Source organism: Delphinapterus leucas, chromosome 18 (assembly GCF_059928025.1).
Source record: "Delphinapterus leucas isolate spDelLeu-1000000601 "Yukka" chromosome 18, BTC_Dleu_Yukka2, whole genome shotgun sequence".
Lineage (NCBI taxonomy): Eukaryota > Metazoa > Chordata > Mammalia > Artiodactyla > Monodontidae > Delphinapterus > Delphinapterus leucas.
The window spans coordinates 575899-603852 of NC_143146.1; the positions used below are offsets into that span (position 1 = coordinate 575899).

The 27954-nt window shown below is 43.1% G+C and overlaps 1 protein-coding gene across 6 annotated transcripts; it reads right to left on the reverse strand.

Annotated features, from left to right (window-relative positions):
* Positions 1-1103: 1103 nt before the first annotated feature.
* Positions 1104-27602, reverse strand: UPF3A (UPF3A regulator of nonsense mediated mRNA decay). Of its 6 annotated transcripts, none has more exons than XR_002644974.3 (12): positions 27261-27602; positions 26456-26562; positions 24726-24832; positions 23447-23545; positions 23202-23312; positions 19871-19926; positions 19623-19781; positions 14508-14668; positions 12242-12536; positions 4595-4749; positions 3885-4420; positions 2024-2133 (listed from the first exon to the last, which is right to left on the reverse strand). XR_002644974.3 is itself a non-coding variant. In XM_022576673.3 (10 exons), the coding sequence occupies exons 1-10, from the start codon at positions 27597-27599 to the stop codon at positions 1981-1983; spliced, it is 1575 nt and encodes a 524-aa protein (XP_022432381.2). In that variant the 5' UTR covers positions 27600-27601; the 3' UTR covers positions 1104-1980. The 6 variants fall into 6 exon arrangements, 2 of the variants coding, with proteins under 2 accessions (XP_022432381.2, XP_022432380.2); XR_016388621.1 differs by having other exon boundaries at positions 3885-4201; positions 4297-4749; XR_016388620.1 differs by having other exon boundaries at positions 3885-3972; positions 4079-4749.
* Between the last annotated feature and the right edge of the window lie 352 nt (positions 27603-27954).

The window sequence follows — 27954 nt, forward strand, 5'->3', positions numbered from 1 at the left end:
AGCTTTTCTTCAGGAAAAAGCTGGGAACTGGAGGTTCCCTTGCGATTGTATGGTGCTGTGCTGGGGTTTGGGCTTACGGTGAGAGGTTGTCTCCGACTTTCCCACCTGTTTTGATGTGGGTATTGACTCATTTGTCTGGTGTGTAGGAGTCGCTTGGCTGGTTTCTGGATGTTTCTCTGAGGGAACTTCTGTGTGTGTAGCTGTACATTTGGTGTGTCTATGGGAGGAGGGACGTTCAGGAGCCTCCGATGTCACCATCTTGGTCCCTCCCTTGGGTATAATTACTCATTAAGAGACTAAAAGACATTACTCGCCTTTTTACTGTGATCTTCTCACGGGTGTATAGTGGAGTTTTCCAGAGACTAGAATGATGTGTGTTGATGTTATTACTCTGACAGCTATAAAAAGAACATGTGTTTATGTATTCTTGTGCTTAAACATTTTTGCTTTAATTTTGAATACATTAAACATCAATAGATATAATCTAGCTAATAAACAAAAGTCCTTTGGGGTTGTTAATAATTCTTAAGAACGTAAAGTATTCCTGAGACCAAAAAGTATAACAACCATTGTTTTAAACCATGAATCTTGAACACTAACCAACTATGGCCCACAGGCCAGATATGGTGTGCTGCCTGTTTTTATATATTAAGTTTTATAGGAACACAGCCCTGCCCATTCATTTTCTATTGTAAATGTATTTTAAGGCTCACTATGATGGCAGAGTTTAATCGTTGTGACAGAGACCGTATAGCTATAAAGTCTAAAGTGTTTGCTATCTAGCCCTTTTCAGCCAGAGTTGATGCTGCTGGATCACCTGGAACTCACTGAATCCACAGCAAGTTCTTCTCTCCCCTCCCCCACCTTCTGGAGCTCATAAGTCAAGAACACGAGCACAGCAATGCTTGAAACTGACTGTATGTCTAACAGTCATAGAGGTTTGTTTAATAATAAATCTCAGTTTTTTATAAACATTTTATATTTTATAAGGAATAGATATAATAAGCAAAATATTCAGATGATTAAAGCTACATTTTAAAAAGCAGTATTTTGTTATATATAATTCTATATAGGAAAAGTACCATAACTGGAGTTCAAATTCATAGCAACTAAAATTTTTATTTAATAAATGGTTCAAAGCACAGTGCCAAAAGCATTAACATTTAAAAATTTCACTAAAAGGAAAAAATACTGTAGAATGCACAGCTGCAGAAAACTATACTAAGTTATCAAAAAACTGCCTCAGACTGCAAAAAGAAAGACTCCAGATGCCATACCTAATTATTCCTCTCTAAAATAATGCCATTTATGTTATAAAACATGAGCACTCAAAAGACTGGAACTCTTTTTTTTAATTCAGTGGCCGTATTGTTAAAAGGGCAACAATTAAAGCTGTTGGGCTTTATATGGTGTTAAAGTTCCTATCAGAGGGAATACAGCACAACAGACTTCAGCTAATCCTTATGACTGAAGGTGCATGAATGACTGAATTACAATGGTTATAAGAAATGAGAGCTGCTCACTTTCCAGAAACTACAGCTCACAGAAAACCAACAAAAAGCACAATGAGATACAGATCATTGACTTACAAATGTGTAAAACTGAAAGTCCAAGTTATTCCTACACCATGTTTAAAATGCTTCAGAATTCACACTGATACAATACTAGCTTTCTTCTGGTTTTGGTCATACTTTTCTGCTTTCTGAAGGAGATTATTTTTCTTCTGCTTTGGCTAAATTACATATACTAGTTTATATCAGAAATGGCCAAATCTATAACTCTGTTGAAAGTTTTAAAAGATCGCTTGAGAATGGTTTCTAGGTATTTCTATGCCACCTTTATAGTTCTAGTTTCTCTATAAGGAGTAGTTTCACCTTGTCGGTTTTATTCCAGGCTAATTTACGTGCTTCCTGAAGGAATGCCCTCTCTAATCCAGAGTGTGGGTGGGAGACCACCCACGTCACCAACATGCACATTGACTCACTCTGCCTCTTCGCTCTTCTCAGCTCCAGCCCCTGGTGAATCTTCCACCTCACCCCTCCTCCCGTCACGGCCCTCCTCAGGGGGTCTTCCATCACATTCACGGGCTCGGTTGCCACCTCTGGGCTGGTACAGCTGCAAGCCTGGTCGGTCCTGCCAGGACAGAGGGCGTGTTACTCTTCCAAGGGCCAGCAATACAGGAGGGGGCAACAGCTCTATCTATTTCTAGGGCCTGATAATCCTAATTATCTAAAGAAAATCAGTCTTGAAGCTAAAAATCAGACTTTTTCACAGCACTATCGGCATTGAGATTAAAAAAAAAAAAAGAGCCACGAAAAAGAAAGACAGTTAATAATAACTTGGAAGTAAAGTTAGTGTCTGGGAAACTGTTACTGCTCAAAGCCAGAACACTCTGTGGAATTAATACAATCACGGCATTCCCTCCTATTTTGAGAGGTGAAAACTCAAACACACTCATCTCAGCCCCTCAAACTCGCCACGCAGGGTGGATGCAAAGTCTGGAACATAATGAGGCATGGTCTCTAGAGATATGGCTTTTTAGAGCTATGAACTGAACAGTCACACACATTTGTAATTAGCAATTTCTGTGTAGCTTATTCCTCAACTGTCCCCTTTATGGAAAATGCTAACCAGCCATCATACTAATCTCTTAGAGGTGGTGGGATAAAAACATTCCTGGATAAAGTACATAAAATGAAATGAAACTGCTTCAGGGAATGAGGAAAGCAAAGCCAGGGAAGGACAAAGCGATTCTGCAGGCCAGGACCAGCCTTGGGGAAGCCAGCTAGCTCTGCCGTGGACCCAGCTCTGCCGTGGACCCACCCCTGAGGGAGCCGTCTGCTCATGTGGGTGGAGCAGCAGCCTTAGCCTTCCACGGCCACCTAGGGGCCAGGGCAGTGTGACTCGGGTGGGCACGTCCTATGCTGTTTCTCCAGGGCTCACCACTCACCTTTGCCCACTCCTGGGCTGTGTGTGGAGGCCCCACAGTTACCACCATGGGGTTTACCAGAATGTTCTTTTCCTTAATATCAGCCTGGCCAATGAGAAGGGTGGGAAAGGGCTTGGCAGGCCATACAGACCCGAATCCCGTGTAGACAGAGAGGCAGGCTTCACACACCACCTCTGCCCGGGGCCAAAAGCATGGCTCTGCTTTCGCAGGGTAATGTCTGTGTGTACAGACGGATTCTAGAAGGACATCACAACTCACCTCGTGAGAAAGGAGCTATGACACATAGCACCTTATTACCACTACAGCACCACAGCTTTAACTGAGCGCAAGAGTCACCTTGGGTTCCCACTCCCAAAGCTGTGCCCATACCCGTCACTCACTGCTGCTAAATGAAGAGGCAGGTGAAAAACCAGTGCTCGTGTGAACGAACCCAGCAGAAAGCCCTGAGGTTACAGTAACTGCAGAAACCTCTGAGTATACGGACGGGGCTGGTCAAGGGTGAAGATGAGTAGGCTCCCTCTGGCTGGGGCTGGCCTTGCCTTCACTGCAGACACTTTAAAAATCAACATAGCGGGACTTCCCTGGTGGCGCAGTGGTCAAGAATCCGCCTGCCAATGCAGGGGACACTGGTTCGAGCCCTGGTCTGGGAAGATCCCACATGCCGTGGAGCAACTAAGCCCATGAGCCACAACCACTGAGCCTGCGCTCTAGAGCCCACGAGCCACTACTGAGCCCGTGCGCCTAGAGCCCACATTCCGCAACAAGAGAAGCCACAGCAAGGAGAAGCCCGCGCACCGCAACAGAGTAGCCCCCACTCACCACAACTACAGAAAGCCTGCGCGCAGCGACAAAGACCCAACGCAGCCAAAAATAAATAAATAGATTTATAAAAAATTTAAATAAATAAATAAAAATCAACATCGCTGATACCCACCACCCCCTGGATGGATCTGCGGGGATTATGCTGAGTGAAAAAGCCAGCCTCAAAAGGTTCCATGCCGTGCTCCCATTTCTACAGCTTCCTGAAATGACAGAATCAGACACAGGACAGAGGGAGGCTGCCAGGATCGGGGGCGGCGGGGCGCGTGGATACGGCCTGCAGCCCAGGCCTCCGTGCCCTCGGCTCACCTGGACGCCAGGCTGTGAGGGCTGGCCAGCACCACGGGGCCGGGCCTGGCAGGGAGATGACCCGTTACAGTGCTCCTCTGTGACGATGTGATCCCAATGCCATGCCGGTTGTGCAGAGCTGGCCTGGGTGTTTACGGCCACCTCATTATCCACTAATAATCAGAATGCTCTTGGAGGGGGATCACCTCCCCCCACAAACACATCAGAAACACATCTACCTGTGGAATGGTTCTCACAGAAACTGGCAGAAGACCCTCTACACAGCCAAAGCTGCAAGAGCTCCATGTAACTGGTCTGGACAGAAGGAAAGGCACCAGGTCAGGACCTGTGCCCCGGGGAGATCTGTAAGGAGGAGAAAGTCCTCGTGGGTGGACCCTCGCCCTGGGGAGCAGGCAGGCTGAGCAACACCCTGGGCATCCCAGTCCTAGGGTCCCGCACGGAGGAGACGGCCCCCCGGCCTGCTGGGAAATCCGCTGAGACAGACAGAGGTGCTGGAGAAGCTGGGACTCTACTCACAAGGAGTGCCTTGTGCAGCGTGCTGACAATCAGGGCGGAGAGAGCTTTGCAGTCGCAGCTGCCACCTCTCTGCACTCCAGATCTGAAGGGGTGAACACCCTGGCATGGCTTCCTGCACACCACAGCCTGGCGTGAGATCTGGGCAGAGACTCGGCCTAGCAGTGAAGAGACAGACCTGTGTCTCGGGTGGGGTCCAGGTGGGGCGGCAACAGCCATTGTCAGTGTGAGCCCCTGGCTCCACCCAGTCCACATGGCAGCTTAGTGCTGGATCTGGGGCAGACAGGTCTCACACAGCAGTGCAGCCACCTCAATTCCTGTACCCACAACGTCCCAACCCCCAGCCCCAGCCTACTCCACACCACAGCCTTGCGTGAGATCTGGGATGAACACAACAGAGAAAGGGATGCGACCCCGGGCTGCTTCTGAGCAGAACTGTGGACACCTACACAGGTGACGCCTAGGTCATCTGTGGCCTCAGCTGCTTCAGCACTCACCTCCTTTGGGGCAGACACTCAAGAGCAACGGAGCCTGACTGAACTCGACCCTCAGGGCTTCTACTCCAACAACTGGGGAGCAGAGCCCCCACCCCTGACAGGGCAGTGACAGCCACGGAGCAGAGAGGAGGCCCCACCTCACAGCCAGCCCAGGCTCTGGATAGTACAACACTGACCACACCCCTATCAAGGGGCTTACGGACAGCACACCCTGAGGAATGACGTGGCTGGTGGGCATACCAAAACCAGCCCTGGCACCAAAAACACTGAATACACACCATCTGCACAGGGACAGTCCCACATAAGAACACACTTTCAAGACCTCAGTAGATAACTCTTTCTCCTAAATTCTTAGAGACAGAGAAAATTAAGTAGAGTGAAAAGGCAGAGGAACTCCCAATTAAAAGAACAAGAGAAATCCCCTGAAAGAACAAATAATGAAACAGAGCTCATCAGTCTACTGGACCCCAAGTTCAAAAAGGAGGTAATAAAAGTGCTACCTGAATTAAGAAAGATTATTGATAGAAATGTAGATCACTGTAACAAGGAACTAGAAACTATAAAGATGAACCAACCCAAAATAGGCAATTTCTGTGAGAAAAAACAATCAAGCAATGAACAGCAGACTAAGTGACACAGAAGAATGTGTAATGGAAATCACCCAATCAGAGAAGAAGACAGAAAGACAAATTTTTAAAAAATGAAAACAAAATATGACATCTATGGGATAATATAAAATGTGCCAACCTACACATAATAGGGATTCCAGAAGGAGAAGAGAGAAAGAAGGGGATTGAAAATGTATTTGAAGAAATTATGGCTGAAAACTTCCCAAACCTAAAGAAGGACACACATATCCAGGTATAGGAAGCACAGAGGGTCCCAAACAAGATGAATCCAAACAGACCCACACCAAGACACAGAATTAAGATGACAAAAGTGAAAGATAAAGAGAGAATTCTAAAGGTAGCAAGAGAAAAACAAAGAGTTAGTTACAAGGGAACCCCCAGAAGGCTATTAGCTGATTTCTCTGCAGAAACTTTCAGGCCAGAAGGCAGTGGCATGATATACTCAAAGTCCTGAAAGGGAAAAACCTGCAACTAGGATACTCTACACAGCAAGATTATCATTTAGAATAGAAGAAGAGATAAAGAATTTCTCAGACAAGCAAAAACTAAAAGAATTCAGCAATACTAAACCTACCCTTAAAGAAATATTGAAGGGTCTTCTCTAAATAGAAAGGAAGCAAGGATCTATAGGAAAGGCAAGTATATAAAATGATTGGAGATCACTTAAATAAGCCAGTACCTAGGTTAAAAAACAATTTTAAAAAATTGTAAAAGCAATTATAACTACAATTAACAGTAAAAGGATAAGCATGAACATGTAAAACAGGACATTACAAGTCACAAAATGTGGGGGAGGGGAGTTTTAAAATGTAAGTATTTTGGAATGTTTTTGAACTTGAATTACTATCAGTGTAAAGAAAATAGATATAGTGATGGGTTAACATACTCAAACTCCATGGTAACCACAAATAAAAAATATACAATAGATTCACAAAAACCAAAAAGAAAGAAACTCAAGCATACCACAAAAGAAAATCATCAAGCCACAAAAAGAAAAACAAAAAGAAGAAATGAACAAAGAACTACAAAAAACAACTGGAAAACAAGGATTAAAATGTCAGTAAGTACATATTTATTGATAATTACTTTAAATGTCAATGGTCTAAATGCTCCAATCAAAAGAGTGGTAGATTGGATAAAAAAACAAGAACCTACAATATACTGCCTACAAGAGACTCACTTCAGGGTGAAAGACACACACAGACAAAGTGAGGGGATGGAAAAAGATATTTCATGCAAATGGAAATGACAAGAAAGCGGGAGTAGCAATACTCATATCAGACAAATTAGACTTTAAAACAAAGGCCATAAAGAAAGACAACGAAGGGTATTATATAATGATAAAGGGATCAATACAAGAAGAGGATATTATACTTGTTATCATACATGTACCCAACAGAGGAGCACCTAAATATGTAAAACAAATACTAACAGACATAAAGTGTGAAATTGACAATAATATAATAATAGCAGGAGACTTTAACACCCCACTGACATCAGATCCCTGGACCAATCATCCAGACAGAAAATCAAGCAACAGAAATCCTAAATGACACAATAGACCAGTTGGACTTAACTGATATCTACAGGACACTGCATCCAAAAAAACCCAGAATACACATCTTTTCAAGTGCGCATGTTACGTTCTCTAGGACAAACCATGTATTAGGTGACAAAACAAGCCTACCAAATTTAAGAGGACAGAAATTACTTCAAGCATCTTTTGTGACCACAATGGTATGAAACTAGAAGTCAACCACAGAAAGGACAATGGGAAAAGAATGAACCCATGGAGACTAAACAACATGCTACTAAAAAACCAATGGGTCAACGATAAAATCAAAGAAGATATCAGAAAATACCTTGAGTCAAAAGAAATGAAGACACAACCTTACAAAAATCTATGGGATGCAGCAAAAGCAGTTCTAAGAGGCAAGTTCATAGCGATACAGGCCTTCTTCAAGAAACAAGAAAAATTTCAAATAAACAACCTAACCTACAACCTAAAAGAATTAGAAAACCAAGAACAAACAAAACCCAAAGCTAGCAGAAGGAAGGAAATACTAAAGATCAGAGAGGAAATAAATGAAATAGAGATTAAAAAAACAACAGAAAAGATCAATAAAACCAAGAGCTGTTTTTTTGTTTGTTTGTTTGTTTTTTTCAGTACGTGGGCCTCTCACTGTTGTGGCCTCTCCCGTTGCAGAGCACAGGCTCCGGACACACAGGCTCAGCAGCCATGGCTCATGGGCCTAGCCACTCCGCGGCATGTGGGATCTTCTCGGACCGGGGCATGAACCCGTGTCCCCTGCATCAGCAGGCGGACTCTCAACCAGGGACTCTCAACTTGCGCTACCAGGGAAGCCCAAGAGCTGTTTTTTTTAAAAGATCAATAAAATTGACAAGCCTCTAGCCAGGCTCACCAAGAAAAGAGCGAGGACCCAAATAAATAAAATAAGAAATGAAAGACATGAAAATAAAAACTAATACCACAGAAATACAAGTCATAAGAGAACACTATGAACAGTTATATGCCAACAAATTGGACAACCTAGAAGAAATGGACAAATTTCCAGAAATATACAGCCTAACAAAACTGAGTCAAGAAGAAACATATAATTTTAACAGACGAATCACTGGATGTGAAATAGAATCTGTAATAAAAAACAACTCCCTACAAACAGAAGTCCAGGACCAGACAGCTTCAGTGAGGAATTCTACCACACATACAAGAAGAACTTATACCTATCCTTTTAAAACTATTCCAAAAAATTGAAGAGGAGGGAACACTCCCAAATTCATTCTATGCAGCCACCCTCACCTTGATACCAAAACCATACAAAGACACTACAAAAAAAGAAAATTACATGCCAATATCTTTGATGAATAGAGATGTTAAAATCCTCAACAAAATATTAGCAAATCAAATCCAATAACACATAAAAAGAATCATTACACCATGATCAAGCTGGATTCATTCCAGGCTTGCAGGGATGGTTCAACATATACATATCCATCAATGTGATACACCACATTAACAAAAACAAAGAGAAAAACCACATGATTACCTCAGTAGATGCACAAAAAGCATCTGACAAAATTCAACATCCATTCATGATAAAAACTCTCACCAAAGTGGGTATAGAGGGAACATATCTCAACATAATAAAAGCAATTTATGGCAAACCCACAGCCAACATAATACTCAATGGTGAAAACCTAAAAGCCTTCTTGCTAAATTCAGGAACAAGACAAGGATGCCCACTCTCACCACTTCTATTCAACATAGTATTGGAAGTCCTAGCCACAGCAATCAGACAAGAAAAAGAAATAAAATGTATCCAAATTGGAAGGGAAGAAGTATACTGTCATTATTTGCAGATGGCATGATACTTTCTATAGAGAAACCTAAAGTCTCCACACATAACTATTAGAACTAATAAATGAATTCAGCAAGGTAGCAGGACACAAAATTAATACACAGAAATCTGTTGTTTCTTTACACCAGCAATGAAATATCAGAAAGAGAAAGTAAAGAAACAATCCCATTTAAAATCATGTCAAAAAATAAAATACCCAGGAATAAATTTAACCAAGGAGGTGAAAGATCTATATGCTGAAAACTATAAAATGCTGATAAAAGAAACTGAAGATGATACAAAGATATAGAGGGCTTCCCTGGTGGCACAGTGGTTGAGAGTCCACCTGCTGATGCAGGGGACACGGGTTCGTGCCCCGGTCCGGGAAGCCCCCACACGCCGCAGAGCGGCTAGGCCCGTGAGCCATGGCCGCTGAGCCTGTGCGTCTGGAGCCTGTGCTCTGCAACGGGAGAGGCCACAACAGTGAGAGGCCCGTGTACCTCAAAAAAAAAAAAAAAAAAAAGAAATAGAAAGATTTCCCATGCTCTTGGATCAGAATAATTCATACTGTTAAAATGGCCATACTACCCAAAGCAATCTACAGATTTTATGCAATCCCTATCAAAATACCCATGACATTTGTCACAGAACTATAACAAATAATCCTAAAATATATATAGAACCACAAAAGGCCCAGAAGTGCCAAAGCAATCCTGAGGTAAAAGAACAAAACTGAAGGCACAACACTTTCAGATGTCAGATTATACTACAAAGCCACAGTAATCAAAGCATCATGGTACAAAAAACTGACATACATATCAATGGAACAGAACAGAGAGCCCAGAAATAAACCCACACACCTATGGTTAATTAATCTATGACAAAGGAAGCAAGGATATACAATGGAGAAAAGACAGTCTCTGCAGCAAGGGGTGTTGGGAGAGCTGGACAGCTACATGTAATCAATGAAATTAGAACACTCCCTCACACCATATACAAAAATAAACTCAAAATTGTTTAAAGACCTAAATATAAGACATGACACCATAAAATTCCTAGAAGAGTACATAGGCAAAACATTCTCCAACAGAAATCGTAGCAACATTTTCTTAGGTCAGTCTCCCAAGGCAAAAGAAATAAAAGCAAAAATAAACAAATGAGACCTAATTAAACTTAAAAGCTTTTGCACAGCAAAGGAAACCATCAACAAAATGAAAAGACAACCTACAGAAGGGGAGACAATATTTGTAAATGATGTGACAAACAAGGGGTTAATATCCAAAATACATAAACAACTCATAAAACTCAGTATCAAAAAAACAAACAACCCAATCCAAAAACATTGGCAGAAGACCTAAATAGACACTTTTCCAAAGAAGACATACAGATGGCCAACAGGCACATGAAAAGATGCTCAACCTCACTAATTATTAGAGAAATGCAAATCAAAACCACAATGAGGTATCGCCTCACACTGGGCAAAATGGCCATCATTATAAAGTATACAAAGAGTAAATGCTGCAGAGGGTGTGGAGAAAAGGGAACCTTCGTTCACTGTTGGTGGGAATGTAAATTGGTGCAGTCACTATGGAAAACAGTATGGAAGTTCCTTAAAAAAACTAAAAATAGAGATACCATATTATTCAGCAATACCACTCCTGGGTATATATCTGGAAAACACAAAAACTCTAATTCGAAAAGACACGTGCACCCAAGGTACACAGCAGCACTATTTACAATACATAAGCCCCCTACATGTGAACCTTCAAGTTGCGAACTTTCAAAGATGCAAACGTGTGTTCCATCAACGTCAGGTGTGAGTGAAACTGCAGCTTGCCCTCCATCTCCTATTGCTGACGACCCTTCAGCTCTACCATCTCCCACCTCCTCTCCCTCCTCCAGTCAGTAACTCTTCTTGCCTGTTCACTTGATGCCAACCCCTGTATGCCAGCTGTTGTACTGGACTACTGTACTTTTCAAGGTACTGTATTGTAAGATTAAAAATGTTTTGTTTTTTGTGTTTATATATTATTTGTGTGAAAAGTATTATACACCTATTACAGTACAGTACTATATAGCCGATTGTGTTAGTTGGGTACCTAGGCTAACTCTGTTGGACTTACAAACAAATTGGACTTATGAACATGCTCTAAGAATGGAACTCATTCATATGTAGGGGGCTTGCTGTAGTCAAGATATGGAAGCAACCTAAATGCTCATCAACAGATGAATGGATAAAGAAGATGTGGTATATATACAATGGAATATTACTCAGTCATAAAAAAGAATGAAATTCTGCCATTTGCAGCAACATGGATCGACCTACAGATTGTCATACTAGGTGAAGTTAAGTCAGACAGAGAAAGACAAATGCTATATGATATCACTTATATATGGAATCTAAAAATAATACAAATGAATATATATACAAAACAGAAACAGGCTCACAGACACATAAAACAAACTTATAATTACCAAAGGAGAGAGGGAAGGAGGGAGGGACAAATTAGGAGTATGGGATTAACAGATACAAACTACTATACATAAAAATAGATAAGCAACAAGGATTTACTGTATAGCACAGGGAATTATATTCAATATCTTGTAATAACCTATATTGGGATATAATCTGGAAAAAATGTCTGAATCAGTTTGCTGTACACCTGAAACTAACACAATATTGTAAATCAACTAAACTTCAATTTAAAAAAATCGTAACTCTGTTAATGATGTAAAAGAAAGCACCATGACATGTCATTAATATTTTCCTTACTGTCTTAGGGGTAAAATGTATAATCTTTCCATTACTTATTCTCAAGCAAATAGTGTGAATGTGCCAGTTTTATACTAAATAAAAGGTTCTTTTTCTTTCCTGGTTAAAAAAAAAAAATTGATTCTCTGAGAAAAGATGATGCTGGTTTCATTTCGGGACTTGGTGCCCTCTCACTGGACAAGAATAACTGCTCTGCAAATACAGACTCTCAGGGCAGTGAGCTCCCTAGGATGCTGTCAGAAGCTACGATCCTGCACCTCAAGACACCTCAAGACTCTTGGTTAGAAAAAACATTTCTGTTTGGAAAAGCAGTTGTAAGCCTGCAGGATTACAGCTGATACTCTGAGCAGACGAAAATGAAGTGAAAGGTTATCCCCAGTGAATAAAAGAACCTTGCTTCCCGTGTCCTCCTTCTTGGGTGCCAGCTCATCTTCACTCTTCTCCCTTCCTGGTGTCTCTGCTGCCCCCACAGGGCCGCCCCCATCCTGGCTCCCCTTCTTTCCTCGGTCTGGGGCGAATCCTTTCCCCCTTTTCAGCTCTTCTTTGCTTCTTCCTGAAAACTTATCCAACTCATAGTGAGCTCTATGTTTTCTGCTGTCATCCAAGTGGTATCTTTGTGCTTCAAGTTCTTTTTCTCGGAATCTTCTCTCCACGTCCCTTTGCTCTTTATCACTGTCATTTTGTGACCTGTGATTCAACACAAATTATCAATAACCTTACATAAACTGCTTGTCAATTACCCGTCTTCCCTTCCAGACTACAAGTTCAAAAGCAGGCAGGGGATATATAAGTCTGCTCATCACTGCAGTGCCAAGTTTGCACATGACGGGCACACGACAGGCATTCAATAAGAAACTTTTGAAAACATGAATAAACAATAGTAATAACAATATTTACTGTTACACTTGAGTCACACATATGTAATAGTCACTATGCTAAGGTACCACATACACATATTTTTATAATTCTTAGTAAATATAATCCTCCCTTTTTTTACAGATAAAGTAAATGAGACTAAAAGTACTCAAGGGACTTTCCTAGCAGCCCAGGTGCACATCCGTCGTGACACAGAGCTGGTATTTACAGCTGAGTTTCTGTTCCAAGCAGAGCTAAAATTAACTAAAAAAATTAATGCATGCATATATCAAACTGAATTAAATGAATAGTAAGTAAATAAGTTGCTGCTTAGCTCATCTGGTTCTTAAAGTCCTTCTCTCCATGAGCCTCATATACGTACGTCTGTGGCTCCCCGCACGCAATGGCAGCAGGGCTGATGGGAACAAAAAGAGCTACAAGCACAAATCTGTACCAGAAACATGACAAAGGCACTGCTGTATCCTAAGCAATGACAAGAGATACGCCCGTAACATAAACCAGAAACATGACAAAGGCACTGCTGTATCCTAAGCAATGACAAGAGATACGCCCGTAACATAAACCAGAAACATGACAAAGGCACTGCTGTATCATAAGCAATAACAAGAGATACGCCCGTAACATAAACCAGAAACATGACAAAGGCACTGCTGTATCATAAGCAATAAGAGATACGCCCATAACATAAACCAGAAACATGACAAAGGGACTGCTGTATCATAAGCAATGACAAGAGATACGCCCGTAACATAAACCAGAGTGATCATGGATTTGATAGTCATGTACAAATTAATCTTATCAACAAACCAATTAACCAGAATCCCTATACAGAAGAAAGAAAACCTTTATCACAACTGTGCAAGAAAGGTAGTAAGAAGTCATTCCAAGTACTGTGATTCTGGGCAAAAAGCAGCCTCATCCCATGACCTTGCCATTTCCCCTCCAAACTCACCCCTAGCCACCCCTCTGAGCAGAGTGGTCCTGGGCTCCAGGAAGCTCTGCAGGCACCCGCGTGCAGGACATGGGGAGGAGCCCTGGGTCAGGGGAACAAGAATCCCAGCTGCACACGGCCCCCTGACTGTGGACCCAGGAGGGAGGGGCTCCCTGCTCAGAGGCTGCCGTGCATCCCGTCCCCAGAGCACTCTGCTCAAACTCCTCTCATGAGCCGCTGTGCATGAGCAGGCGGGGGACACCCCCGCCGCGTAGAGGCGGGGCCAGTGGACACCAGCATCCACGGCTGCTGGGCAGATCCTGGCGGGACCAGAGGACTGACCACTCCAACAGAGAAAGGGCAGCACTTGGGACTCTATTTCTGTATCACAGAAGATCTCCAGCGCCTAAAAGGCTGGGCTCTCCAATTTACAATTCTGCAGCTACACTGAAGGAGGTCTGGAAGATCAAAAGGGCAAGATATCTCAAAAGACAGAGGAAAATTACAAACTGATAAAATCACCAAGTAAAGAGAGTGGGAAGGAGATCTTGAAGCTGGAAGTGCAGAGGCAGGAATCCAAGAGAATAACCAGGAGAGGAGATATGGAGGAAACAACACCAGGACACTTCCCTGTTTGAAGACAGCCTCGGGGATGCAGACTGGGCAGTCCACCATCAGCGTGACTGCTGGCCAAGGAGAGACAAAGCTGTGGGCAAGAGCAGCCCAGCAAGCTCCTGAATTCCAGGTAGATTATGAAATACAAGCACTCATACTGACAAAGGATATACAACCACAACTCGATGACAACCTCGGGTGCTTAACATGGTCAGAGAAACAAAAGCACGGCTCACCTTTCCCTGAGCTCCTGCAGCAAGCTCTCCAAGGGCTTGGGCTTCATGACTGCACAGCTGGGACTGAGTTCCTGTTTCCCATCTCTGGTGTCAATTTCCTCTCCTCTTTCTTTTGGCTTCTCAGTGCTTGACTCCTCTCCCTTTTCTGATTTCTTGAGAAGCTGAGAAATTATAATGATAGTAAAATATCACTTTAGGAGTATATTATAAAAGAAGGCATTTAATAAATAATTTAAAATATACACCAATATTGAGCCCAAATGTTTGAATAGCAAAAAAACATAAGCTAAAGGTCCAATGAACAGGTTTTTGGTTAAATACACAGGGGAACATTCTTTCAATGAAATACTTTCTAGTTATGAAAAACAATTTAGGATAATGTGATAAAAAAGATATTATATTAACGAAGAAAAGAATGTTACAAAGTGGAATGATCTAATTTCTATTTGCATGTTCATTCACTGACATAGAAAAACCTCTAAAAGGCTTGCAACACTGTGTTAAGAGTTATTATTTTTAGTTGGCAGAAATGAAATTATTTTCTTTCCTTTCATCTACAGGTTCCAGTTTTTCTAAAATGAACAAGTATTACTTCGGTAATAAGGAAAAAAATTTTTTTAAAGGATGGCTTTATATTAATGACTGAGAATAGTTTTAAAAACACCTATTACTCTCTTTCTTGAAACAGATTTAGAAGGTTCCTATGATACGTTCGTTTACGTATGAAATTAGGCCTCTTCCTCCCTGTTCCTGCTCTTTGAACTTTAAGTACCACAGGTACAGTCAGTTTGTAGAACATGAACCGAAGTCTACTTGTGAGAATTTTGTTCTCACTTATAAAAGTGAACTTATGTAAGTTGCAGCAGACAAAAACTACACACAGATACACCTAGACTAAATGAGTCCATTTAAGGATGAAACATAGACCGTCAGGCAAACGCTGCAAGCTGCTTCTCATCAGTGGACTATGTTCCCTGCCTATGGGGGATCCTTTCAGACAACAGTGTATCTTTTTTTAATTAAAAAATTAATATATGCAAACCACAGGGCAGTGCAACAGTATAAGTCTCCATCCATCCAACAAATAATTTTGTGCACCTATGAACTGTTTTTACAATATTTCTGAAACCAAAGCTTTTTCCAACACCACCTCCCCAGCTGTCCAGCACAGGCTGGGTGTCCCATGACTCAACCCAGTTCTGACGTTATCCACCTGGAATTAATGTCAGATCCCACAGGACTGTCCCCACTTCAGAGGCCAGTTGCAAGTCCCAGGTTGTCACCAGTACTTCTGACTGGCCGGCTATAAATTCAGGGGGCTCTTGAATGATACTGACTCATGGAACTTAGGGAAGTGCTTTACTTACTATTACTGGTTTATTATAAAGGATACAAATCAGGCACAGCCCGATGGGAGAGATGCACAGGGCTCTCTCGGCTCCACCCCCTTGGCAGCGGGATACGTGTGTTCACCAGCTGGGATGCTCTTCAAACCCCATGCTTCAGGGACTTTTATGGAGATGCCATTACACAGGCATTATTGATTAAACCTCTGGCCATGGATGACTGAACTCAATCTCCAACCCTTTCCCTCTTTAGAGGTGGGGATGGGGCTGGAGGTTCCAATGCTGTATCACGCCTGGTCTTTCTGATGAGCAGCTCCCATCCTGAAGCTATCCAGGGTCCCAGCCACCTGTCAGCTCATTAGCATACAGAGGACACTCCTGTCACTCCAGAGATTACAAGGGTTTTAGCAGCTGTGTGCCATGAACTGGGGTAAAGTCCCTGGGCTCAGGGCTAGGAACCCAGTTGCGGGTAAGAGACAAGTGCCCACAATTAAGGACTCACACTTGATAGTCTTGCCAAGGCGGTGGTGGCCATGGGGGTGGGAGGACGGTATACACAGTGACAAAAATAGAAAGCCGTGAACCAGATAATCTCAGGTGGTATGAAACGCTACAAACACATGATAAACAGACTAAAAGGACAATGAGGTGTGGGGCAGGGGAGGAGGGGGAATGGTTTCTCAAGGGGGTCAGGGAAGGCAGGGACCAGACAGTGGGGGGGGGGCACTCGTGAGAGGGCGTGAGTCTGGTGGGGGGGAAGCTCCCTGCGAGGGGAGCCGGTGGGGGGGGGCGGTCAGGCCAAGTGTCCCCGTGCAGCCCACATCTATGCTTGTTCTACATGCGTGTAACCTATCTCACACACACATCTGTTTCTAAAGAGCTTCGTGGAAAAGATCGCACAACTCTTTCAGATAACAACAGTATTTATAGCCTACAATTTATATACAGTATTCGGGAATTTTACTTGTGACTTTGGTAACCTGACTTCCTACTTCAACTTGAGCTCACTGCTTAGTTTTCAAGTCTCAGAGGAAAATAAACCACTGGGTGGCTCTCCTTGAATCATATTCTTCTTTACTGTTAAAAACAGCCACGAGGACCTCTCTCTGCCTCTTTACTTTTAGGGTATTAATACAAATTCTTTTGGGCTTTTTTTACAGGTTTTATTTTTTAGGTTTTCCTTTTTTTTTTTAAATTTGAATTCTCTAGATGAATCTTAGGTCAGAGATCCCCAAATTGAGCACAGACGCTCACTAAAGGCCACCCTGGGAGTCAAATATGTACTGTCAGGTCAGAACACCAGACACTCGAAGGACAGAGCTGTGGGCGGCCCACGTCACTGGGGTCTAACCTGCCACCAGGATTCTGTTTTACCAGATTCAGTAAGACTAAGCCTTTCTCTTGCTGTGCCTGTGTTGGTTTCTTTGTTTCTGTATGAAGAGCCCCACAGTTACTTGGTTTCTTTGTTTCTGTATGAAGAGCCCCACAGTTTGTGTTGGTTTCTTTGTTTCTGTATGAAGAGCCCCACAGTTACTTTTTGACATCATTTGCTTTTATGTCTTTGGTTTATTCTGGATTCTAATTCCATATTCAAACATGTAAAAATAAAATGCTATATTCCAAATACTGTAAGTCTTACTTAAAATTATAGGCAAAATTGTAGGCTACACGTTTTAATGATTCTTCTTGAAAAACTCTCAAAGCTGTTGACAAAAATGCTTTTCAGAATATAAAGCATTAGGTGCTATTATTCTTTGCTGAGAAAGGTAAAGGAAAAGGTTAGACAATATTTGCATACCTGTAGATGGATACCTACTTGCCCCCTGGTCATGACAGAGCTGTCTTTCCAAGATGACGAAGGCCCTCCCGTAATATTAAGGTTTCATTTTATTATCTTTCAAGGGCTGTTAGTTTATACTGTTGAGACTACATATGACTGTTATAGGAAGTATATCTGCTACGCTTTTGTTATGAAAAACTGTGTTCATACTTAAACCACATGGACAAACAGAGGACACTCTCAGAGTTATTTCCAGAGGGACACCCTGGCTACACCCATTATTAGGTCCATGTCCTGGCAGAGGTGGGATGGACGATCTTCATTTAATAATCTTGACTGGGCTCCTCAATTTCATCAGTGTTATTAACAGATTATGAGATTTTAAAACTACATAGATCTGTAACAATTGTCATCAAAGCCAAAATGAAGGAAACCACTCTGGCTGATTTCTTGCGGGTCAAACGGCTACCTACTCATCTTGCCCACTGAGGTTTTATCTTTGCAGTAAATGCGCTGCAGCAACATGACCTGGCCCACACCTTCCATCAGGTTGAGTTTTTCAGCAAATCCTTGAACTTAAAAAGAGCCATTTCAAGCAACAGTCTTCAGAGGTTATGTTATTCATTAGTGCTGCTGTTCATCAGATATTCCAGGTCTTCCTCCTAGCACTTGCAATGTCCCTCAGCTTGAGAGTAGGTGGGGACGTGCACCGCGTTTTGGCCAGTGGAATGTGGGCACATGGGACCTGTCACTTCTGTGTGGAAGGTTTAAGAACCAGTGTGCAACCTGCTGTGTTACACACCTCCTTCCACTTCATAACGACTGTGGGAGCAAATGCAAGATGGAGCCCCGTCAGCTTGGCTCACTGAATGGCTATGATGAGCAATGCACAATGGACACGTAATGTGAACAGGAAGAGAGCCTCAGCTGCACGAAACCAGTGAGGTCTTGAGACCATTTTTACTACAGCATAGCCCAGCCAGTTCTGATCGACACAGATGGCTGTGTGTGTCACAGGAATATGGTTAAGAATCCCCTCCATTGCTAGTGAGCCCCATAGGACCACCTACGGGAGACAACGTTTTAGAAGCAAACGCCTAGAAAAAGCTTTGCTTTCCTTGAAGAAATGGCATGCTTTCTCCTCATGGATAGTGAAAACTACGTTTCTGATCAACTTTTCTGTTTTTGACTGCCGAGCACATCAGAAACTAATCTACGGCTCAACTACGGCAACTGTGGTCTCTTCCCTCTCCTTTCCTTTCTGCCTCTGTTCCCTCAAGTCCTGACCTTCCATTTCTTTCCTTTATATTATACAATGTTAATGAACCCCTAAAAGGCACCTTAAACCCTTTGTGGAAGAGGTAAGATTCACATGAGGTTGAAATCTAGGCTTAAAGTTATCTGAGCAGAATACTAAGAAGGTAGGGGCTGACCCCAATTTAGGCAATAAATTTTACATAGAGGATAATTCCCTCTGTGGGAATTAAACCACCCTCATAAATGAATGCATCAGTCAAAGGAAAAATTGGGCAAGAGACGTAGAAACCATCGCTGCTACCACAAAAGAAATGATACAACCCAGTTCTATGAGTCAGTCAGCATAAAGAAAGGCCAGTAGACACAAAGCCAGCGGGTTTCAAATGTGTAGTGTTTTAGTTAGGAAATCTTTCTTGAAAGGCAAATATAAGCAGAAGCCCAGCCTACGACATTTAAATGTGGGCTCCTCTGGGTGAAGTGCTTCTGTCACACCCAGGAACCTGGTCCTCGCTCACTCTTCCACCTATGTGGTCCCCCAAACACAGCAAGCTCAAGAAAGCCCTGGGGCTCAGGGAACACCATCTGAGAACCACTGTCATAGAACAGAGAAAAAGAACTATAATAGTGAAAGACTACACTAATGAAAATGTTCTGCAAGTTCTGAAGAGCTAAAATACCTAAAAGGTTGAACCATTTTTGGAAAAAAGAAATGAAATGTCTCCTCAAAATTACCTTCCTCCTTACTTCTTTCTCAGCAGTTTTCTGCTGTTTTTCTGCTGCTCTCCTCTTACATCTCTCCTCTTCCCTTCTCCTTCTTATCTCTTCTTCCCGTAAGCGCTTCCTTTCCAACTCCCTCCTCCTCCGTTCTTCTCGCTTTTCTTCTCGAATTCTCTAAAGATGGGGAAAGTATGTGTATAAACTGTCTGCACAGACATGATGGGAACAAGAAGGCTATTCACTGGGTAAAAGGCCAGACCTACCTGCTTTTCTAATTTTCTACTTTTAATATACTCCAAAAGAGGTGTGGTTCTTCTAGCTAAAATACAAAAATTGCAATGTAGTGTTTAACTCTAAACTAAGATTTCTTTATTTTAAATACTTGCTTTCAATTTAATCTTTAAAATAATTAAGGGAAGGCTATATCATTTTAAAACTTTCCTACTCTATCACTATAAAGTCAAGTAATTTGGAGGCACTGACAGACTTATACACACTAGGCATTTAATTCCTGAGTCTTAAGGGAGTCCCATACATTACTCACAAAAATGTATAAAGCAAAAAAGCAAAATGAAAACAATACATTAAACTTCCCAAACGTTATAACGTATTTATATACAGACGGCCCTCCGTATCCACTGGTTCCACATCCGCAGATTCAACCAATTGTGGATCAAAAATATATGGGAAAAAAAATTCCAGAAAGTTCTAAAAAGCAAAACTTTGACTTTGCAACTCAGTGGCAACTATTTCCATAGCATTCACAGTGTATCAGGTACTACAAGTAATCTGGACATGACTTACCGTATACAGTAGGATGTGGGTAAGCTGCGTGCAAATATAATGCCCTTTTACAGAGGGGACTTAAGCACCCACAGATGTTGGTACCCATGGGGTCAGGGCGGGGCTGGAGAGGAGTGAGGACTCTGCCCTGTACAGCGGTGGTTCTGGGCTTGTCAACTAGGGCAGAGCTGAGACCTACCCGGGTGGGGCTGGGGAGCCAATGCTGAGGCTCCACCCGCCTTCCCTCCTTCCTTACAAACACCCGCCTTGCTCCCCCAAAGGACTGATGTGGTGGGTAAATAGGACCCTGTATAAGAAAGTGCTTTACAAGCCATAAAAGTGTATCATTTACTAAATACAAGATGCACAACCACGCAGTACAACACTGATTTAACCGACAGTAGAACCGTTCTCGCTTACTAGGCTTGGCGACAACCACGTATGAGGAAGCCGGTCCCACGGCTGCTAAGTCTCAGAGCTGGGACCGCGCTCTGAAGACCCTGATATGCCTGCACTAATCTGTAACTTCAGAGTGAACTAACATTTGCATTTAACCCACACTGCTCAGCCTTGACCATAAGAATCCACTAAAGGTCAAAATCTAAGAAAAGAAAAAGGCATTTGCCATGAATTGCCTGATTAAGACAAAATTTAAATAGGCAGAAAGAGGAATCACAAAGTTCTACAGGCTCGTCCTGGGCTAGTGGATTCTAAGTCACATTTATTCATTCAGTAAATAATTACGGTGCACCTACTGTGCACCAAGCACTGGGCGAGATGCTGGGAACGGGAGAGGACAGGCTCGTCCCTCCTCTGCAGGAGGGTGGCTGGACTCTGGTGGGAGATGTGTGTGTGATCAGCAAGTGGATATCTAACAACTGCCCAGAAGTGAAAGATCTTGCTACTTCCCTGCAGCGGCCCTGTACAAGGGCATTTAAGAAGAAGCAGTAAAGAAACAGGACAAGGAGGGTGAGTTCTGTAAATAATTTCTAATTTGCTGCTTCGTTTAACTCTTCTGAAATTTATGTTCTACAGTGAAATCACGATTTGCCCTCAATACTGTTTCCTCCCCACGTCAGTCCTGGAGCCATAACCCACTGATCTGCTCAAGTCAGGCTCCTGGAGGCTTTGATCCTTTCTGCTTTCTTACCCTCACACCCAATCCTCAGCCAGTCTGGTCAGTTCAACCTCCAGAACACATGCTGACTCTGCCGCCCTCGTTCAAGCAGCCTTCCCTGACGACAGTGAGGGCCTCCTAACCAGAGCCCAGCTTCTCCATCTTATGGAGCAACCAGAGTGACGGGGAAAAAAATCAATCAGACCACATCACTCCCTCGGTCCCCAGCTGTCCCTCAAATAAAATCCAGCCCATCATGCTGTGGTCCCACCTCTCCAGCTACTCTGCTCCTTGCCCACCATGTGCCAAGCACACAGGCGTGCGCCCCGCTCCTGCAGGCCCAGAGCTCCAGCCTCCAGCCCTTGTGTTTGGAGTTCCCCCTTCTTCCATCTCTTGGCCCAGCTGGTCTCGGCTCAAATACAGTCTCAGAGGGTTCTCTCTCTCTATCCCATTATTCTATTCCATTACGTCTGTGGCACTTATCACAAGTGGAAATACTCTGGCTTGAGCATTTCTGCATGTGTTTGCTACAGTCACCCCAGTAGGAGGGCAGCTGCATGAGGGCAGAAGCCTGTGTGTCCTGTTCCAGTGCTGTCCCCGTGCCCAGGCTCAGAGTCGGTACCCAGTCAACATGTGCTAAGCACATCTCCATAAATACTTCAGTGATTAAAGATCCTTTGAGCCACACATTAAATCACCTCTTATAAAATATAAAACTTCATTATTAGACTAACGAAGAATGCTTCAATAATGTTAACCTTTTTTTATTAATTTACTCAACACATATTTACCAAATACCTAAACTTGCTCAAGCAATTACATGCTAAGACTACAGAGACAAAAATACAGTTCTCTTGGGGGGTGGAGAGACAAAGTGAGAGGAGAGTTAATGCAGAGAGAGACAGACAAATAAGAAGATAAATTATCAACAGTGTAACCATTCTGTCCTGTAAGTCTTGGTGGGTGAGCAGGAGGTAGGCATGGGGAAGGGAGGGCAGAACAGGTGGGAGGGGCACCGGGCTGCACGGTGAGGCCCCAGCCCCGGCAGAGGCAGGAAGGGAGACACTTACAAGCATGTTTGGGAGAGACAAGCAGGTTGCCTGATAGAGAAAGGAGTTTCACGTCTACTCTTGAGTTCTGGGGGAATGCTGCTAGGAGAGAGCCGTTTCCAAAATATTCCACTTGGGGGTAGAGGGTTGAAGGCCTGATTCAAACCAGATTCTGTGCTCTGGCTGGGCTTATCCACTCATCTGCCTCACTCGCTCAGGGGCCTTGATAGTTTTTTGAACAACAGCAAGATGACCTCATACTTAAGCAAAGCATCTCCTTTCTATGACTGCTCTTTGCAAAGATGACTGACTTCAACTTTGAGACATAAGTTTACCTGATGCAGCCCGGCACACAGCACTCCAATGTCTTCTCTACTGCTCATTCAGAAGCGTCATAACTTTGAAACAAAGTGACTGTAACGGAAAACTCAGGTGTTCTCCCTCCATCAACAGATGCTCAGAAATATTTTCCCAAGTTACCATCCTGCTGCCCTTTTCCTTTTGTCAAAACTGGGAAATACTCTGTATTTCTGCCAAGCCTGTCACATGTGTCAATTTTCTATAATAATCATGAAAAAGGAAAAACAAATATATACTCTATAAATACATATCTCAATAAAGAGGAAAAAAATGAGCAAAACAGACCAATAAGTTCTCTTGTCTTTGCCTCTATGTCCCCCAGAAGAGTTTCAGGATTGGCACTAGTTTTCTCCTCCTCCACACAGTAAGTTTCTAAAAACTTCTTATATTCTGGATCTGTAAATTAAGATAGAAAGAAAATAAATATATTCTTCCCCATATAGGGAGAGAAATTATATTTGACCAATGTGTTTAATTTGACCAATGTGTTTAATGCAGTTTCACAATCCAGCATTTGAAAAAGGACTCACCATCTTCAATGCTTCCAGCTTGGGTGTCTTTTTTCTTTAGCTTCTTTTTGGCTGTCTTCTGGAATGGAGCAAATTCTACCACTGCAGGATATTCTAGGCCTTTAACAGGAAACAAATTACAAAAGTCATTCTGAAATTCTGTATTCATTTTAAAACAATAGTCTAGATTACTTAAGCACTGAGCATAGCATTGACAATATTACTGTTTAAAATATAATTATACTTTCAAGTAACAGTAATCTTAGCACATCAAACTCCAGATTTAAACAAAGGATGAGCACTTATTTACTAAATAACACAATTCCTCATATTGTAGTTGTGGTTACATGACTGAATACATTCAAAATTCATTAAACTGTATACCTTAAAGTGGGTTTTTTTACCATATGTAATTTCTACCTCAATAAGCCTTATCACTCTCCCACCAAAGAGTTTATTTTGGAATACCTTTCAATAGGTGTCCTAGTAACATCTTACATTTTTTAATTTTAAAGGGTTAATTCAATTATCAATCTGGTATATGAGTTCAAGGAAATGACTCTGTTTACAAGAGACACTCAGCTAAAAGAGAGGGTTTCAAAGGGTGTTCATGATATCCAGGTAAGATTTGCTTCAAATAGAAAAATCTAGAATGAAAGTCACTTGAAGCTGACTCTGCTGTTATGTAGGGGTGGCGGGGAACAGACACACAGAAACGCTCGCGGACAGCATCTGCCTCACGGAGAGAGGGAACGCTTCCACCCTGCTGCCAAACCCGCTGAGGGATCGCTTTCACATTTGCCAGAGGGCTATGATACTTTAACTCTCATGTATCTGGAAGACACTTTTGAGTATTTATTTTATCCTCAACTACTCAGAATAAAGTCAAGAACCAGGAGGAGAGCAGGGCTTCAGACAGACAGGGACAATGTCTGCTTCATTTTCAGTGCTGCATCCGTGATGCCTAGTACATAGTACCAGGATAAAATAATTTACTTTGGGAACGTAAAAAAGTAAAAAGTTCACTTATCCAGAAAACTCATTTATGTGAAAAACTTCACTCTCTGATGATGATACCTAACTAGGTTGTCACCACTACACAAAATTGCTATTAATTCTTTGGTTTATATGTAATTTTAATTTTTAACATAAACCCATAATCACAATAACATACTCAAAATTTATGAATTTATTTTAGATTAGCATCTAAGGACTCAATTAAAATTCACAAACATCCAGCAAAACTTAATTAATGTACTTAGAAATTACAATAAAGAGTTTAAAAAGCCAATGACCCAACCTTTACTGTCAATGAAGATATATCCATCAAAACGATCTCTAAAAAGCAGGATGTCATCAGGATTTCTAAAATTAATGTATGCTCTTGAATAGAGATGAGGATAAAGACTGAAAGAAGAGATAACAATGAAAACAGTAAAAAACTTAAGACTTCTTTTAATTTTTGTCTTTTTTTTTTTTCTTCTTTTCTGGATACAACAAACTACTTCAGATAAAACCTTTATGCCAAAGAACCATTTGTCAGTTAATTACAGCAATCTGGATATTCTTTAGCAAATAAACCAAAAACGAACAAAATATTAACCGAGATCTTTTTAATGATTTGGGAGAGACACTTTAGGTTGGTTTCTCTACTGCACAGAGCCAGGGTTAAAATACTGGTGCTCAGAGGTAGAAAATCAAAGGCAAGGTTATTCAAAGATCACCCCTAATCACGTATCATGATTGCAATACAACCTAGTCACGATTCATTCAGAGAAGGAAATGTTGTATTGTAAATGAGCTCCTTTACTGATTTAGAGAACACATTTAGGTATCTTAAAAGGGTATTTATTGTAGCACATGGCATAGGATCTACAGAAGAACTAAGCCTTTCCCCTCTAGCTCACAGCTACCAATGTCCTTCATAGGTGGGAACTTTCAACCCCATTTCACAGATGAGAACACTGAGGCTCAGAGAAATTAGGTGCTCACAGAGGGAGCAGTTAGTAAAATGGTGGGACTGGGATTGCAATCTGAGTCACTCTGAGTCCAGTGCCTGACCTCCTGTAACTGTACTAGTTTTCCTAAACTTTAGTCATTTCAAAAAATCATGTTTATGCTGTTTTTTTAACCAAATCTACATTTACCTTTGATATTTTTCTTTGACTGAACTGACATTTTTTTACTTAAATGTATTTATTCAAAAGGAAAGTTTATAATGGCTACCATAAATGAGAACTCATGATATTGAAGAGAAAAAGAATAATAAAGATAATAAGAAATCACATAGTGAAAATCACCAAATTCTAGCTGAACTGTCATCTGTTGGGCTAACTTGAGGTCTGCTCTCCTTTTTAATAAAAAGGAGATTTTGAAGTGTTAAATTATTGTCAGAAACATCTTCCTACCAAGCTGCAAAAGGTAACTGAAAAAGATATAACTTAGCGGGCGTGGGTTGAGGGTGGGGATGTCAGTGATAGAAGGGAACACTAGGGGCTGCTGGGGTCTGGAATATTCTGCCTGTTTATCTGGTCTTAGTTACATGGGTGTGTTCACCTGTAAAAATTCATTAGGTTATACATCTATTATTTATTCACTTTTCTTTCTTATATCTTAATACAATTTACTTTAAAAGGTTATATGAAACAAGGTTTAGTGATATCCAAAATAAAAAAATTAATACGTTGTTAGACTGTTTTCCTTTTTAGGCTATGGTGGTGGAGATCTTCAAATCTATTTTAGGGAAATTTAATTATCTGCCTACTTAGAAATAACTTGCAGAAATAAAGGCCTGCACTGATTTCCGCATATATGTGGGAACGAAGATGGAAACAGAGATGGCTTCTATTATCTATATTCCTTTACCATCAACTGACAAAACCCCTCAGCCTTCTTTATTTTTTGGCCATGCCGCACAGCTGGTGGGACCTTAGTTCCCCGACCAGGGGTTGAACCCGGGCTCCGAGTCCTAACCATTAGGCCACCAGGGAACTCCCTCTCAGCCTCTTAACGTTGGTAAAATCTTCTCACCTGAGATCAGCAGTAAAGAGCCCGAAGTAATCATGTGCAGGAAGGGGGTGAAGCTGCTGTTCCAGCTGCTCCTTGGTGAGGCTGGGAGGAAGCCGCCGGATGACCACCTGGGGAGAAACGCTGGCTGGGTTTCCTTTCACTAGTACTGTATTAAGCTTACCTGAGAGCTTGGTCACCTGTGTTTATGCTCAGAGTAAAATCTAACCCAGGAGTCCAGCAGAAACACGTATTTTAGTAAAGATTAAGGAACATATGCATGGAGAACATGGCTGTCAAAAGAATAACAAGGGCTGAATAATGTAAAAGGGATCGGTGGGGTCAGAAAAGGCTGGGCATAGCAGCCGTTTTTCATAAAATTTTTTCATTAAAACCAGATAACTGTTGGTATGTGCCCGCCTCCACGCTCCCTACCAGGAGGTAAGGTACATGCAGGGCAACATCCACAGCAGCACCTTCCGCCTCCCGCCCGCAGGGTCCACCCGCGTCCACTCCAGCGCCACGGGCTCTGCTCTCCCGGCTGCGCCGTCTCCCCTGGACCGGACCTGACCCTCGGCAACGTGGAAGACTACTGCCCAGCACTGGTAAGCCCAGCGTCCCAGCCTCGACGGGAAACACCTACAGGCTGAAGTGACTTTTCTTCCTCCAAAGCCAGAAAAGATCGCGTCAAGGGCGCCCTAGCAGCCCAGACGCCGCGGGGTCAGCGCAGCCCGGCCGCTGTCCGCGGTGCTGAAGCGCCCGCGGCTCCGCCCCGGAGCGCAGGGATACCGCACCTTCGGCCCCGCCCCTCACACCGCCCCGCCCCCACCTTGCTGAGGACCGTCCTCTTTTCCTCGCGAGGTTCGACTGCACCGCCCCCACAGCCGGAGGACCAGGCTACTGGCGCTTCAGGCTCCCGCCGCTGAGACTCCCGGCGGAAGTGGCTTTCTGTGGGCGACGGCTTCTCCTTCCCGCTCGGACCCCGCGTAGTAACGGGCAACACTGGGCCCCCCTCTCCCTCCTTCTCCGAGCGCATCCCAGACCCGCCGCCGAGCCGCTGCAGCCTCTCGTCAAGGCCGAAATCTCGCGAGGACTGGGCTGCCCCACCCAGTCCCCACTGTTCAGAGGCCGCACGCCCCCTCCCCCGTCCCTGGCTGCAGTTCCGCATCCCTCTCTCGTACTCCGACTTCCGTTGCCGCGCCAGTCCGGGCCCCGGGGACGCGCGTGGGGAGGGACGTTTGGCTCCTGGACGTGGGGGCGGGGGTGGGGGGGCGTATGCGGGGCCAGGACCTGCAGCTGGAGCTGGGTTGCCGAGGGCGGGCCCGGGCCCTGGCCCTGCGGGGGCGGCCCCGAGAGCAGCGGCCAGTTCGGGGCCGACGCCCTGGTCTCCGTGCAGCCCGACTTAGAAGGGTCTGGGGGTGGACGGGGGCTTGGCGGCCTCGCCCAGGAGCGGGTCAGCGAGAAATTCGGGACCTGAGGACTTGGCTCAAGCGGGAGCCTTGAATTGGGCTGTGCAGGGCTGG